Raw genomic sequence first — 16953 nt, 5'->3', positions numbered from 1 at the left:
GGGCTGAGGCCGGTGCCTCATCCCCCGGTTCCCCGGCGCAGCGGCCAGAGCAGCCGCCCCCGGACAAGCTGCCCCGGCCTTGCTGCAGCCGCGGCGGGGCGGGGCGGGGGCGGGGCGGGGCGCGGCCCCCCCGCGATGCGCGCAGGGGCGGCGGGTCCGGCCCACAGTGGCGGGGGCGGGCGGTGGGCTGCAGCCCGGGGGAGGCGGCCGCGGCCTGGGGAGGGCTGCAAGGGCACGGCCCGGCGGGGCAGGGCTCACGCAACCCCGCACACGCAACCCCTGCTCGCCGCCCCCTCCCCACCCCCGCACCTGCTTCCCCGCCGCGGGGCGTGGCGGGGCGTGGCGGGGAGGCGCGGCGCGGCGCGGCGTGGCGCGCTGTGCTCGGTAACCAGGGAGCCGCGCCGAGGCGCGGAGCGGCGCGGAGCAGCGCGGTGCGGCGGGCGGAGGTAGGGCGCGGCGGCGGCGGCGCGGGGGCCGCGGTGCGGGGCTCCCCCGGCTGCGGGCGTTCGGCGGGGGCCGCCGCCTCGGTGAGCCCGGGGCGAGCTGGCGGGTCGCGGGAAGGAGGGACCCCCATGGGACAGCCTCTCCTGGCCGCCCCCCCGGCCGCCTCCTCCTCCCCGACGCCAAACTGTCTTGAGGTTAATCCGAAACTCGCTGCCGTGATTGCGGAGTTTGTCCGTTTTCCTGGGCGGATTCGAGGTTTTGCCCTTTCTGAGTACGGGGGTAGAAAATCCCGGAGGAGGCTGCGGTTCGCCTCCCCAAGAGCACACGTGTGTGTCGCAGAGGTGCCTGGTTTTATGCTCAGTCACACGCTGCAGGCCAAAATGTAGTTAATCGAGGAAGATGTGACTTCACACGCACTCCCGAGAAGACCATTTTAGGCTGCGTTGCGTGCAGTGATGATGCAAAAAGGGCATGTGTACCGCAGTAAAGATGCATAGAGTCTGTATGTTCCCTGGTATGTGTGGTAACTTCCCAGGGATAAGACCTGCTGAAATACTACCAGGCAAGGCTGTTACGAGGATTTTGACAACCATATTTGCAACCATGTTCATGCTGAGGAAAAGTGCTTGTGAAGACTATTAGTATTCTGCTATAATAGACCAGGTTTTGCAAACTGATGGGGAATTACTTATGTAAATCACCTACGTGATGCTGAGGGAAACTCCTGTGCTCATCACCAAGAGAAATACATACCTATGTGGCTTGCAGGGAAATAGTATGTGGTGTTTCTGGCTTCTTGCCAGCACTTTGCAAGTGCTGAGCCTGTTGAAAGACTGTTAACAGGCACACACTTTCCTGCAGTAGTACTAGTGATGGACTGTCTGCTTTCTATGAACCCTGGTAACTACTTTTGTGATTCTTGTGTGCACTTTAACACTTAAATAGATCCCAAGCTATAAATGCTGATGAGCTATGTTAAAATATTGCCACTGGACAGACAATAGCAGGGTGCTATGTTATTTTAATTGGTGAACAGGAATGCTTTTTTGTTTGCTGTGCTAAGTTCCATGTGTTGAATGACATGACAAAACTGGTTTATGAGGTGCAGTCTTAAACTTGTAGAGTTACTCACTTTTTATCTGGTAGGAATCTATATCCATTGTCGTGTGGGATGTTTAACATATCCCTTAAAGCACCAAAGTTTCGCCTGGAGAAAGGAGCTCTCCAGAATGAGCACGGTGCTGCACGTTGGGGTGATTCAATTCTCATTTTTGCAAGCTCTGCTAGATGTGAAAGTAGAAGTAATAATCTCTTTACTTCTGTCCTGTTCTTTTAATTCCTGTTCCTAGCACCTTGGTTTAATATTACCTTCAAAGATTACATATGTCAATGGCAAATTCTATGTTGCGGAGTATAAAATACGACTGGATTGATATTAATAACTGATGAACCCTAATACATTTGAAATTTTTTAAAAAAATCATTTTATTGTTACTTTAAGTAATTGTGATAAGTCCAGTAGTGATTTGGACTGCTGCACTTAATACAGATGCAAGAATGTCACCATGACTGTACACCTTCAGGCAGCATGACCTTATCTTTATTAAATATGAGAATCCTTCAAGCTTTGTTTTTGCACTCTGGGACCTTAGGAGCACCTCCTGTAAACTTCACTAGAGCCACACTGAGTTACACAGCCTGCCAGCGAGTACACTGCTCAATGAAACTAACACTTTGATACTGGGTCAGGGAGAGCAGATGCACACAGAGAAGGAGGAGTAGCACCCTGTTAGTATTTAAATGCATTTGGGGAGAAGTGCCTGGCCCTGAGGAGGATCTTGCTGGGTGAGGCATCGAACAAGGTGTGAATACCTGGAGAACTTCCAAGGTCAGCACAGTGAGAGTGATTGCTGCGGGTCTACAGTGGATCTACAGGGCTTCAGTGGATCAGGCCCCAAGGGATGTACACATACGTTCGCCCTTTGGGCAGACACCACATTAATCCATCTCAGTTATGCTTTGATACAGGAAGTCAGTTGTGGCTCAAATTTTTTCTTTTCAAGTAGTGGCTGTAGTTATTGGGAAAGTACACACATCAAACACAAACAATTATTTCGTGCTTCCTCGTTACCATGGCTAGTGACAAAACTTTAGAGCTCTTGTGTCTCCTTGGAGGTCACAAAACTAACAGCAGCAGTGTACCTCTGAAGCAGCCGAACTTTTGCCTTTGTTACTGTCGTGGTTTAGCCCCACTCAAAGGCACAGACTTCATGGGGAAACCAGAGGTGTTTCTGCTTTTCATATGGCAGCTGTCTGCCCCTTGCTCACAAGTTATACTTCAGCTAAGCTTTCTTGCTTGGGAGATGTTTAGAAATACCAAAGAATTGTTGTTTGTTTGTTTGTCTCCAACTTGTGGAGACCCACCCTTTCCTGAGATGCTTCAGTGATTTCTATTTTAGTGGTCTTTGATTTTATTTCTCCTAAAGACATATCTGTCCACAAGCCTTCTGCTATAGGTCATATTATGAAACAGAAATCCGAGTTGCCACATCAGTATTAAAACAGAAAAATCAGAATGGCTCTCCTACCACTAACCAGCTTACACATTATATCCGAACTTCACTCTGTCCTATTTGCTTGTATATTGTGACCTCTGATCTTAATCTTGGCCTGTCTTTGGCTGCGCAGATAGTAAGCTCTTTGAGGCAAGGATTATATCCTGTGTTTGTAGAAGGTAATGAGCTACTGATCCCAATCTCCTGCTATTACCAACATCTATATAAATTATAATATATTGCTGCAGAATTTCAATAGCAGGATTACTAGACTGTAGTATGCATTGTATTTAACTTTTCGTATCAGAGAGGCAATGAATGACCTTTCTTTGAGTATATCTAACAATGTATGTTCTGCTGATTTTTTTCCTTAAAAAAGCAAGTCTTTGCTTTCTATTTTCTCCTAGAACACTTTGCATTTTCTGTTCAAATGGAATCACAGCTTTCAAGACAAGAATCAGAGTTTCACACCACTGGATTTTTGACCATCCCCCCAAAAACCTAAGACAAAGTAGAAAATAAGGTGCTCACTTGCTGAAATGTAAATACATACATAGACATGTGCATGACTAGGGTCCTACAAATAATTTTTAAATACTTGAGTACAGTTATAGGTAAAGCATAGAAAATTGTGTGCCATATATGCCACAGATCTAAATGTCAGATGTGCAAATTACCTTGAATCTCATGACTTATTAATTGCTGTTGTAGACCCTCAAGCTTCTGCAAAATGAAGAACAACTGTTCAGCTCCAAACAATGCTGAAGGATAACTAGAGGAACCCAAATAATCTGGAGCTTTGGAAAGGATCTAAACTTCTCTCTCTCTTCCTCCCCACACTCCCCAAGAAAAACAATTTTCAGTGCCTCCAGGTAACTACCGCACATCAAGTCAGTTTGAGGCTGGATGGTCAGTGAGAACATCTTGTTTCAGTGTTCCTGTTTCAATGTGTCAAAGGTCGGAATCTGTCTCCTCTTCCACCTTTCTCTATTCAAAAGCAATTCATGCAGTAGAGAAAGGAAGCATAGAGTGACAGGGTTGGGATTCAACTATCAAAAACACCTTTCAGAGCCAAAATAGCATTTTCCATGATCTTATGTGGTGCACAGTTATGTGCCATTGGACTTGGGAAAGTTCCAGTATGCGCTGACTTGTGCTACACTGGGCTTAAGCAAACAACTACAGATTTGCAGTTCAACCATCTGTAACAATTACCAAAGGGACTTTTCTGTTGGCCTTGATTTTGGAAGACCAGTGAGGAGGTACCTCATTTTATCTGAAGATACTATAAATTATTTTGGATCACTCTACCCCACTTCTTCATCCTAGCTCCTAATTTGAATATATCCTGCAGCCTGATAGATTTATTCAAATAAACTTACAAATGCATTCTCAATCCATCACCTACAAGTTTTCAGTATTCTGCGATGAATTGTATCAAGTTTTTTCACTTTTAACTTTGTTTTTATTTCAGATGGTGCTGTTTCCGTTTCTGTTGTGACTTTGTCTATCAGAATAGTCTTCAGTGTGAAAAATCAGTATAATACTAACTGAGGCAAATTAATCTCCACTTCTTCTTATTCTCTACGTTCTTTTTACTTATCTGGCTAAAAAGACATTTGCTTGCTGTCTTTACTTTCTTAGTCTAACTCAGCTGGTCTTTCAGCAAGTCTCTCGTTGTCCCTGTAGACAGCATACACTATGGCAGAGCTCTTCACTTCTCATTCTTCATTTCTGCCCACTTGTTGCTGAGTGATGGCTTTTTCAGTAACGTCTGGAGCAGTTTTATTCTGCCCTGCATAGGTGTACAGTTACTGGACCTTGGACTTAAAGAAATCCCCAGCCTGCTTCACAGGGGAGACACTGTGCTCTGCAGTCTAGTTGACTTCTGAAACTGATTTCCCTTCTATTTATTTTTTAAGCACTGTCTCTTTAGGTCATCTCCTGACCTTCTTACATGCTTTGGGTTGTTCCTCTAATAGTTTGGACTACATCAATCACTTCTTTGGTCAGAGGTATTTTCTATTATTAGTTGGGGTTTTTTTTTCCCCCCACTACTAACTAAAACCCAACCTAAAATAGCTGGTTCTGTGATTCTTTGATGTTTAAAAATGCAGTTATGACCTCCAGAAAATCCTGGTTCCTGCCCTTCTGTGAATCATTTATTCCTGATTGACGTGGGGATCACTGCTGCCTCATAGAATTGCATCAATTCCAGCAGCATCTATTACTCTGGTAGTGTTTCCAAGGCCTCTTACATTTCAGAAACAGAACCTGTGGATCAACGTGGACCTCTAGCACTACAGCAGTGAACCATGATTGGAAATTTTTTCCTGGAAATGTTTTTTGACTTGATCAGTTCTGTATCACTGTTTCTTACCACGGGAGTCTGCCTCTTTGTTAACATATAATGGCATTCCAGCACTTGACCTTATTTCTGTCATTCCTGAGGTTCTCTTCAGTTCATCTGCTGTAGTTATTTTACTTATTCCACTGTATTTCTTACACCTATGTAACATTTGAAAATGAATTCTAGCTGCAGGAGTTCCTTGAATTTATTACACTATTTTTTTGTCCTCTCAAATGGCTCTTTTTGATATGTACAGATTAGAAACAGTCCTTTCACTGCCTGCCATCTGTCTGTTTCTTGCTCTCATCAATATATTTACTTATTTATCTGTGTTGATCCTTGTTTGTCTGGAGTTTCTTTATCCATTGCTGCTAAAATGGGAGATTACATAAGTCTAAAACTCTTTTCAGGTACAGCCATGCTTCACATCAGTAGCAATCTTTCCCAGGCTGCAATACGTGGCATCAATCCAGTATAGTGAGAATCTGCAATTTGTGCCAACATGAAGAACAGTCAGAGAATTTTTTTTACTCTTTTTTTGGTCAGGTTTATCTTCAGCTATTGTTGCACAACTTATATGTTGTCTGTACCTAGTGGACATCTCTTTGGTTTTCTGGAACCACACTGCTGACAGGCCTGTCTGTTTTCCTTTAATATGTTTTATAAACTTTAAGGACTAAAAGATAAAATACAAACTGGTCTTGCCAATGGTACTCTAGGTTTACAGAAATAAGAGAATATATTTTCCTTTTATAACTGCAGAAAAAAAAAAAAAGCACTCCTGAGCACTATGAAAAAATGACAATTACACTGGGGGTGCAGAAAAGTTAACCCATAATAGATCTACTGTTTTTCATATCTCTTCCATAGAACAGACATCCTACTTTTCTGGCATTTGAAGAGAGAAAAAATACAATACAGAGAATTGTAAAATGCATAGTACTATAGCAGATTGTTAGGCCTAATGGTTTTTATATGAGGGAAGTTCACGTTTTCTCTTTTCATCGAAAAACAGTACTGGGATATTAATATAAGGAAATGGTGTCAGCATAACTTTATCCATTAAATCCAGATAAGTGGCAAATGTAATAAAAAATTTATCTCATTTATATGCAAAACCATTTAGTTTCACTCTTGTGTATTCATTCCCTGTATGTTCAGACCAAAAAAATTAATAATAATGAATAATCACTTTTTGAATGCTAAAGCAGAGAATAGCTCATATAGTCCTTCAGGTTTATTGCAGGCTAAGATTTATGAGACTTAAGCCATACACTTTTCTCAAAACCTGTGCATTTTGAAAACATATCCACCTGAAGATACATCTTTGTGTCTGGCACTGAAATGAAAAAGCCATTCCATTTATTACAAATGATTTTGTGTAATAGCTATGAGAATATTTATGTAAGGTATTTACAAATCTGAAAAATATTCTTTCCATAGAAAAAAAGATCTTATGCTGCAGGCTTTAACTGTTTGTAGGTCAAGAAAAATTTCCCCTCTGCACTACATTGAATAGCTGGCTCTGTGTGTAGGTTTGTTGCTCTATGGAGCTTTAGATGTTGGGTGAAGACAGGTGAGAAAGGTGCGTGAAGCTTCATTGCACCTATTCCGCTGATGTCTTTGCTGTGCCCCAAGCTGTGGTTTTCTGCCTGTAGAGGTGACTGTGCGATGGCAAATGAGACTCTTTCCTTCCCACCTGTAGTAACTTGTTGTGCTCTTTAAATGAGTGAATTCCCACTGCTTGCAAAGGAGCTTTTGAATGAGGAGCCATATTTAGAACCGCAGATTCTTCTTATGCAGCATATAATTTAATATCAGCCAGATAAATCACTAATTGCAATTCTGCCATTTATTGGTGGACAGTGACTCAGCCTGCTGTATGAGTAGGCTGAACATATATCTTCATTGCAATTTCACAGACACTTTTAACTTGGAGTTGGATCAGCATCTTCTGCAGCTCCTCTAAATCTGCTCGTGTACAGCTGATTTACGCCAGCTCTGTGATAGTGTGAGTGGGCTGGTATTCTGATACTGTTACTGCTGTTAGCCGAAAAACAGTCAGACAAGGCATTTTTAATACCTGTTATCTCTGCCCAACAATTAGTCTAGCAGCTTGCTATTAAAAGCTGCTGTACCTTGCTTACATTGCTGCTTAGAATGTTAGCACTGCCACTGCCGTAGAAACAAGGATTCATTTAATCCACTTTGTTACAAATATTTCTGGTTTACATGGGGTTATACAACCTGGTGTTTCATTCAAATATTGCAAAGGAAGCAAAGGTCCCAAGGCTGACATAGGTGGGCATGAGCAAAGAAAACCTCCTCCTACTCCTCCCCGCCCAAGTTGGATGCTCTTTGGTGTTGGCTGTGGAAGAAAGCTCCGGTTGCTGATGCTCTGTGTGGTGATTCAGCAATGCCTGGGGACCGTCAGCCCTAGTTGATGTGGTGTGATGATGGCACCTTCTCGTGCCAAGCTGTCAGAAGGGTGAGGCCTGCTAGCTGCCAGGGCTCCATGCTGGGACTGAGAAATGGTGACTGATAATGCGCAAGCTCTGCACCTCAAGAGGGGTGCTGTGCAAAGCTTGGAAAGAGAGGAAGTGGGGAGGCCCGCGAAGGAGAGAGCAGGCACGCATGGGAAGAGAACGGGGACATGAGCATCCAGAGGTCTTATGCAAAAATAGCAGCAATGTGGCTGGAGTGGGCATTGGTACCAGTCTGGCCACAGCACACAAGAGAGGAGTCCATGCACACAGGTAGACTTTATGGTCTGTTCTGCACCTAGATCCATCAGAGGTATGCTTCCCTTAGCTCCAGTAATTTAAAGCCAACTTGGGTCTGCTGACCTGAGCACGCTTATGTGTCCGAAATATGAAGAAAACATACAATAAAAACAGCAGTAAGAGGAGAAAGCAGGGAGTTTCTTGGGTCAGGCAGGGTTTGAAGGGTCAGAAAGGGAAATGTTGAAATGTGATTTCCTCTGGCAGCCCTTACATGTTGACACAGCCCCGTTGGGACAGTTCAGTGTGCCTAAAACAGTGCAGCCTAAAGGCTTTTCTGCCTGATGCTGGGGAGCTTTATTATTTGACAGACCTTGAGGCCAGGAAAAGAGGAGAGGGCACAATGCCAGTAGACCCACTTACACTCATGATATTGATCAACCACATATCATCTTGAATTTGGGATGCACCCAGTGTGTATAGTATGAATACAATTATTCTTGGTGTCTATTCCCTCAGTTCTTTCTTAATAGGGAAGCAGGTGCATATGTCCACATGTACTTCTTCCTCAGAAGATAAGATGTTATTGAAAACATTATCTGAAGAATCTAATTTTATTTTTTTAGACCAGATTTATAGTAATGTAGTTCTTATTATAGTTACAACAGTGTTAAGTTCATGTAATAGTTCTAGTTCACAGCTTTTGACATTAAATGACCCAAAATACAACATCATCATACACTAGAAAAGTGAATGTAAATACAGGTTTTTTTTAAATAATACAGTATGCGAATCTCAGTATTTCAGATTATAGCACATAGTCCAGTGAAATTAGGGGTTATCCAGATCAGTGAGTTACTATTACGTCCTCCTTTCTAGCATGGTGAAATAGAATGAGTGTTGTACAGCTTTCGCATTTTACAAATAATTTCAGTTTTCCTCCTTTACACCTAATATTTACATTAAGAAGTATATGTATAACGTTATTGCGATTTCTAAAACAACATCCACAAGCATCCTCAGGAAAACATTGATGCCTGGTGCTTTGCCAATTGTTTTTAATGACTTGTTTTTGCAGCTTCATTCCAATGATGATTGCCAAGCAAGCTTTCAGCATTAATTGTGTCTCTGGCTGGGGTGTACACTATGGGCAAAACATAACCGCTTTTTATGTGTTAAAATAGCTATTAAGACTCAGACTTCTTAGTCTTTCAGAGCTGGTGAAAGATGGCTCTAAGCTTTGGTACTTTCTTTCTCAGGTGCTGAGGTTGCTCGCCAGCGTTGCTCCCCAGCCCTGCAAGGGCTGGCGTTGGGCTGGAGGTGTCTGACTGCCCCAGGCATGCTGTGCCAGGGCTGAGGGTTGAACGCTAAAAGGAGGCCATCTGAGATCCTTATCTCACCGAGGTCAGCGGCTTGGAGGGAGACTTCTGTCAGGGGAAGCGGACTCGCTGCAAAGAGATCATGGCCTCATCCCGACTAGTGGCAAGATCTAGAGATATTGCCAATGTCATGCAACGACTTCAAGGTAAGAGACTGACTTGGGCTGGCAGTTTCTGTCATCCATTCATAAATGGAGTTTCCTGTTTTTTACCATAGTGCACAGTCAGGACAATATTTCTGAAGTTTAATAACTGTTCTAAACTTATCTACTGGAAAAAAAAAAAAGTGGTGTATCTGAAGGGCTCTGATTATGTGAGTCCTTTGGTATAGCATTAATATTGGTTTTTAAAAGCAACTGGTATCATGAACATGGATCCATGGGACAGGAGACTGAATGGAAGATTATGAGATTTTGGTTCTGTTTCTCGCACATGACCTAATTGTGCATCAGTTTTCTCATAGAAAAGACAATAGAAATTATATCTATCCTCTTCTACACTATGAAGTCTACAGGTAGATCTGCTCTACTGAGTATTTATTAGCTTAGCCATACTTGCTGTCTCCAAACGAGAAACATACCTCATTATACTGTTGAACATTGAAGAATTCATAGGTCAGTTAGCTTAGTATTAGTGCTGAAGTTGGTGACCTTTTAGATAACATATCGCAGGATGTCTTTACAGTATTAATTGAATATTAATTATTTTTTTAAGTTCTTATAATAAAGCTTTATTTAATAAAGTTATTGTCTTATTGTTTTCGAAGTTATACACCTAAGTGCTGCAGCTAAAAGCTTGCATCGAGAATGTATGTTTTTGTTCAAATGGTGCTATTGACTAGAAACAAATTGTCAGTGTGGCTGTAGGTTTCATTCGTGTTTAACTTTTAATCATAAATCCCTGACCTCTTCCTTTCTTTACACGCCGGCTTCCACTGACTTCAATAGACGCTTATATGCACAAAACCCTTGCTACCCCTCTGCATCTTCTAAATCTGGAAACTTTATCATCCCATGCTCTTCCTTCCATTTATTGATTTTCAGTTTAGGGCATCTGCACTTGGCTTCCCAGCCACTAGATACAACTAGCAGGCATAATTTCCATGTAGCCTTAGTAGATTAATATGAGAATAAATTAAGGTGCAGAGTCTGTCCCATTTAGGCCCACTACAGCACTTTTCCAACTCCAAAATGCTCCTGCTTGATGTTCCACAGGCTTTTGTACAGTTACTGTCCTTTTTTCTTGCTGTTTTTATGTGTGTCTGCCAATTCTTAGGCTGGAATCTTCAACAATGGTTGATCAAAGTGCCCACAAACATAGAGCAAGGAAATATTTCCTGCCCAGAGTTTCTGTGGTTTAAACATTAGGATAAGACACTCCAGTTAGACAAAAACGAATGAGGGAGTGCAAGGGTACAGTGAGGCAACATTGCTCTCAGAACAGGCAGGCAGGGGTCTTAGTACATTATGTATCTCACAGTACTATATGTTTAAAAGAAGTCAAGTTCTTAATAAGGATCCCAGAGAATAAAATGAGAGATTTGAAGCAAGAAATGAAATCATTATGAAACTGAGTGCCCTACTGAGGAATATGAGGAAATGCATGTGAGAAATAGCAGAAGTGCTTGATTGTTATGAAGGCACATTGCAAAGGAAGGGATCAGGGAAAGTTACCCAGGCTCGCACTCTGAAGCAATGTATAAGGAGGATGCTACAGGAGCTATTTAGAGAGCATGTGGACTATTAATTACCAAATTGTTATGTAATAACTTTCTAAACATCTATAAAGCTGTTGCTGACAAAATGGCTGTTCTGTTTATTTGCACTTTGTTTTCTTCACATAAATGACTTTCATTTTTATGTGTTTTGCTCTCTTGAAAACCGATACATAGTTCAGTCAGCTATATGTCTGTGGGGTTTTTTTCCTTTTAGGAAATTAGGCAAACATAATTAAGTGACCTCTTAAGTGACGACATTTTTTAGAAGAAAATGTATGAACTAAATACAAATTTGGCATTGTGTGTTAGATTGAAGTCATATCTATAACTTCATTCTTTTGCTTCTCAGATGAAATCAGTTCAGCTTGGTGTTTCTGGAATCTGAGTTTTGCTGCAGAAGCACTATTTCATTAAATACTTCACCTGTGCCAAGACTGGAGTGCCTGGAGCCTACGTCTTTTTTTAGTCTGTAGTTCTGCATTATGGATGAGCAGACAATCTGCGCTGTAACTACCTTAGCCCTTGTGAGTTAAGGTTGCTCTACTTTTCAGAAATTATGGTCAACTGAAATAGGAGCAGGTATGGACATAGGAACACAGAGATACTTCTTGGCGTGTTTGCATGGCAGCCCAGAATCAGTGCAGTTGGAGCTGGGTGCACAGCTCAAGGTGAGAGCAGCGTTGACATTATTCACAGTGTAACAGGAATGGTGGTGGTTTGAGGGATCCCCAGTCAGTGCTGAGCAGCAGTTGTGCTTTACAACACTTGCTTTTGTACCTGGCTGTATGCTGAGGCAGGAGAGTTCTGCTGTGACAGTCTCAGAGGATGCTGTAAAATGTCAATGCTGGGAATTTGTCAGGATTGAGGGAGAGAGGTAAAGCAAGCTGTGCTCCCTCCTCCACATCGTTGTCTCATATTCACCTCAGAGGTTTCCAGGAAGTGTTTGTGGTGAGAGAGTGTAGGAAAGACTAGAAAAATACCACTCTTCACTGGTATTCTCAACACTAGTTTTGAAATCTCTGCTGTACCTACTGCAGGTGAATGCAATTATATCAGCTCTCCTAAAAACTGTCAGAGAGCAACGAAGTTGGTTCTAGAGGTGTTTTGGGTGTTGTTAATAAAAAAAATCTCCAGCCAGTTCCCTTTGGTGATTATGACACTTGCAATACACTCTAGATGTTACAGAGCTTTTGAATAAGACTGCATATAACAGCCTCAGAAATCCACTTGGGCCAAACAATCATAAAGACATGCAGCAATGTGGGTTTGTATGCAAGTGTGTATGCAGCCTGTCTTATCCTGTGGTACCCAGGCAAAGGCTTGCTGCAGTATTGCACTCTCTGCCCAGATGAATGGAGCATCTACTTCTTTAGTCCAGGCCAGGCAGGGCACAGGAGAGAGGTGGACTTTGAGAATAACATTTATCACCTCTACCTTAATTCCTGTCATCCTAATAAGAATTGAGAATAGGATTATTCATTGTCGCTCAGTCTGCACTCAAGGGGAAGAGACAGGCCCCTCCAGAAGGAGTATGATCCCTTGTCACTTGAATTTTAATTAATAAGGGCATGTTTTTGAAGCAAAAGTCCTTCCTATTACATTTTAATTCCAGGAATTTTATAACATGTTTACAAGTTTACAGAAAGAGTGGCCTTATCACTTCAAATGGGGGTGGGGGAGTCTTTGAAGAAAGGCTAATCATAATCAGGAAGGTAGGTGTAAACCCACGGAAGCCATCTCACTTTTGCTAGACACATGCCTTTAGCTGCATGCGGCATCTTTCCACTAGCTTCTGCTTACTGCTTACCCTTCTCTCACGCTCACTTGAAGGGTGTTACCCTGCTCAGTGCTCAGGGGCTGCCAGGTCTGTCCCACCTGGGTCAGGCAAGTTGAGCTCACGGACAGAAGAGGTGGTGTGACTGCTACAGGAGCTAATGCAAACTAAGGCAGATGTTTAAGAAGGGTATAATTAATTTTCTAAAAGCACCTATCTCTCCTCATTGGCTGCTGAGAGAGTACAGAGAGGACACCTGATTTTTTTAATTGCTGAATTTAAGCACGAGCATCCTTGTGGTACTACAGAATGAACTGATGACATCCTTTACTGTCATTGTCTTTGCATAATTTATTCCTTGCTAGCACAGATCAAGGTTTTCTACAGTACTTCATGCTTCATAGTTTACTTGTTCATGTTATAAAAGCACTCACAAAACCTGAGCAGAACTGGTGTACACCACCAATTTGAGTGATGTTCCTGGGATTGTCTTTGGGATTAGTCAGGGAATTAAATGCCAATTGACAAAAGAGCACTGTTCCTTAACCTGGAGGAAGTGCAAATTTCACTAGCGTTATAGCTGGTCATACACTAAAGATTCTTACAGCATTTTAATAGCTGCAAAAAACAAAGCAAGGAGTGCTGGAAAACAAGATAGTAAAACCCTTATGGCTTTGTAATCTCTGCCATTATGAAATTCAGTCTTTTCTATAAGTACTACGCTGTTACAGGCAAACTGCCGTCATGCTTATGCTGTTCTGAAAAAAAACAGCGTTCTGTTCTTCTGGACCTCGTCACTCCTGAATGCTGACTTGCTCTTTCTGGCTTGTAAGGTGATGTTGAACAGTCACTGTATCATGCTTGTACTGCAAGCTTTTCTCATTCCCAATTTTCCCTCCGTTTGTTTCCTCCAATTTCTCATTTAGTAGACTTTGCTGGGTAGAGATTTCTCTGAGTGGCATTGTGTTCATTATTGGGTGGTCCATTTAGTCAAGCAGGACATTTTTGTCCTTATCTACAGTGGATCACAAAAATTCAACCTGCACTACAATCCTAACATACATGCCACCCCAGTTAAGTTGCTCTGGTGTTACTGATATTTTCAGACTGTTATCCATTTTAACCCCATTCAGTAAAACCAGAGCTAGGGCGTACAAAGTCTAGCAATTTAAACAATATATTGTTACAAGTCACTTTGTGGTCTTAAAGAAACCCTCTACAAATAATATGAAAACATAAAACCTTTTTTTCTCAATCTTCTGTTAGGTTCTGGATTGTACCACTGTCCTTACAAGGCTCTTAAAGTCACTTTGGCTTGTGGGAATCTTGGGCTTTTTCAATTTCCCTGTAGAGAGACTTCATAGCGCAGAAGGAGCTATGGTAGGAAATAAATCAATGTGGTCATTCATGAAGACCACTATGATGGAAAGGAGCTGCAGTTGTGCTAGTAATCTTTACACACTCCTGACAAGCTTCAATACACACAGGTCAAGTAGCTTAAAGTCCATTATGTAGTTACCTACAACTATCACCTGTAATTTTAATGCCTTCCTTATATTGCACTATTCACAGAAGGCTGTGGGTTGTTTGTTTGTTTGTTTGTTTGTTTTTCCTGGGTTGTCCTGTTGGTTTTTTTTCCTTTTCCCTTAATTTTTGGCTCTTCTTTTCTTTCCTTTTACATCGTAATGTTTCATTTCCATGCCACGCCAGCAGTAGCCATTAACCAAACAGATTTTTTAAATTTTTTTTTTCTGTTTAGCTGATAGGTGCTTTGTTAATATGTGCCTTCATCGGTCTTTTCCTTTGGCTGTTTTCTAACAGTGCCAAGAGCTGCAGTTTAACATTAAGCTAAGCTGATTTAACAGATACCTGTTACTGAAAGCTACCTTGCTTCACTGCATGAGTGTTCCCAACTTTCTTTCCACTGGTGCTTTCTCCTCTTACCTTAGACCAGAACCAGCTGAATATTGGTTTGTAGAGGTCAGGTGAGCTCCTGGCAAAAGGGCGAATGGCCGGGTCTTCCCTTGCGGTGCCATTTATCATTTTATCATCTATAAAATCAAACTGTAACCTCACATTTGTAAATGTGAGCAAGACTGAAAAGGTGTGGTTGGTCAGGAGGGGCATGCTGCACACCTTGCACCGTTGAGTTTTACACCCGCATCACAAATACTGCTCCAGTTAAGGTTTCCTTCTGTCCAGTTTGCTGGTGCGTACAGGTAACATGTAGTGCTGCTGCCGCTGCCTTTTCTTTACAATCTTTCACCTTCTGAAATGTCTTAGCTTGATTCCTGCATCTTTCTTGTATTTAGAAGATTGAGTTACAAAAGATGCCAGTGTAAATTATTAGTCTCTCGGGTGAGCAAGTCTTGTAACTTAGGCATTTCGTTACACATTGGCAGTGTGTTAAGGGAAAATAGACTCTACTGACTTTGTAGCCTATATGACCTGAAGGCCAAGTAAATCTAAATGATGACTTGGGAATCTGAATAGCATTGTAGCCCATGTGTTACTTAACAAGAGGAATTAAAGAAGGATTTCAACCTTTTTTTTTTAGTGTGAGAAAATTTAGTATTACTTCAGAACAAAATACTGAAATATGTTATATATATGAAGGTTAAGACAGCTGGAAAGACATCATAGCTGAAAAGAAAATCATTAAGACTGAAAAAGAAAGAGAAAAGAGATCAAGTGTTTTCATATACTAAAACAAAAACATGTGAAAAAGTTAGGCTGCAGCCAGGGGTATTCAGGTTAAATATTAGTTAGCATTGGATAAGGGAAATAGCTAAGGCTGGCTGTGAAATCACCATTGCTAGAAGCATTTAATTCTGGTTTATGCATATGGAATCAAGACCCGTGAGAATCCACTTCAGGTCTTTTCTGACCCAGGTATCTGATAGCAATAATCTGATGTATTGCTGGCAGAGACAAGTCCCCAGCTACCGGTAGATGTTGAAAAAAACAGGGGAAAGGATAACAAAACATTTAACTAACACCACAAACGACTGGAGTATGCACTGAGTTCTAGGTATCATGTTGTATTAGATGTTTTGTCATATACAGAGCAGCAAGTGTCTGTGTGGAAAAAAACCATATGATGTGGGTTTTTTTTACTGCCGTTAGCTTTCATTTTGTGCTCTCCTCAATGAGAACACAGTCCTGGGGTAGTCTGTGCAAAGCAGCATTTGTTTTAGTGCAGCATGGTTCTATTTTCTGATTTTTTTTAACTTTTTCCTCTGTTAACAAATTCCAAGTTAGTGACTTGAAATACATCTTTAATTTTTTTTAAGTTAATATTACCATCTCGTTGCTTACACTCTTCTACTGCTTTTTATCCCAAAATTAGTAATGTAGTGTAAATCAGCATATTCCTACTTACTTTTTTTTTTTCCTTGCTTGCACTTTTGATGATCACAGCACAGTTCTTATAGGTCGGCAAACTAATCTGTACTCCCCTTTCCACTTGGTTGATGGTCAACCAGGATACAAAGCACTAAAGATCACAAAGGTGATATAAATGACAAATAGGTATTTGCATTTGAGTTGCTACTTAAAAATCAACATTTTTTCTGTTTTCACCTGGGATAAAGTATATATTTAGGGCAGAAAATGGTTGATATGGTAGCGTTTTACACTGAGATTTCTTTCATTTGGTCTGTAAGAACACAGTTCAAAAACTGAAATTCTTCTCACATGCTACTATTAAAACACTGAGGAAAGGATTCATTAGACAAAATGCAGGAGGCAAAATGCAAGAGGAAAATCCTCCTTGGATCGCTTTATAGGCAGTGGTTAAAAATGATGCTTCTGAAATATAGTGGATATCCAAAATACATCAGGTGCATTGTGTTTTATATGAACCTGTCTTCAGCAGACCCACTCTGCTCAGTCTAGTTTGACAAGTTCATATATAGGCATGTTGGTTGTGATAAATCCCTATCTGAGGCTCAAAAACTGCTTTCAGTTAAGACTTTATCTTAAAATAACATCTGCCATATTTGTTACTGGTGT

At 41.5% G+C, this 16953-nt stretch overlaps 1 protein-coding gene across 1 annotated transcript in view; it reads left to right on the top strand.

Annotated features, from left to right (window-relative positions):
• The first annotated feature begins 233 nt into the window (after positions 1–233).
• The window catches only part of SYNE1 (spectrin repeat containing nuclear envelope protein 1), a 310687-nt gene continuing 293967 nt past the window's right edge, over positions 234–16953 (top strand). The window contains exons 1-2 of the mRNA XM_064447054.1: positions 234–446; positions 9329–9594. Coding sequence (XP_064303124.1) covers positions 9531–9594 — 64 coding nt within the window. The 5' untranslated portion in view covers positions 234–446; positions 9329–9530. The remainder of the gene's footprint in view (positions 447–9328; positions 9595–16953) is intronic.

This window comes from Phalacrocorax carbo, chromosome 3 (genome assembly GCF_963921805.1).
Source record: "Phalacrocorax carbo chromosome 3, bPhaCar2.1, whole genome shotgun sequence".
In the NCBI taxonomy this organism is placed as follows: Eukaryota; Metazoa; Chordata; class Aves; order Suliformes; family Phalacrocoracidae; genus Phalacrocorax; species Phalacrocorax carbo.
This window is presented reverse-complemented; position numbering and strand designations above follow the sequence as displayed.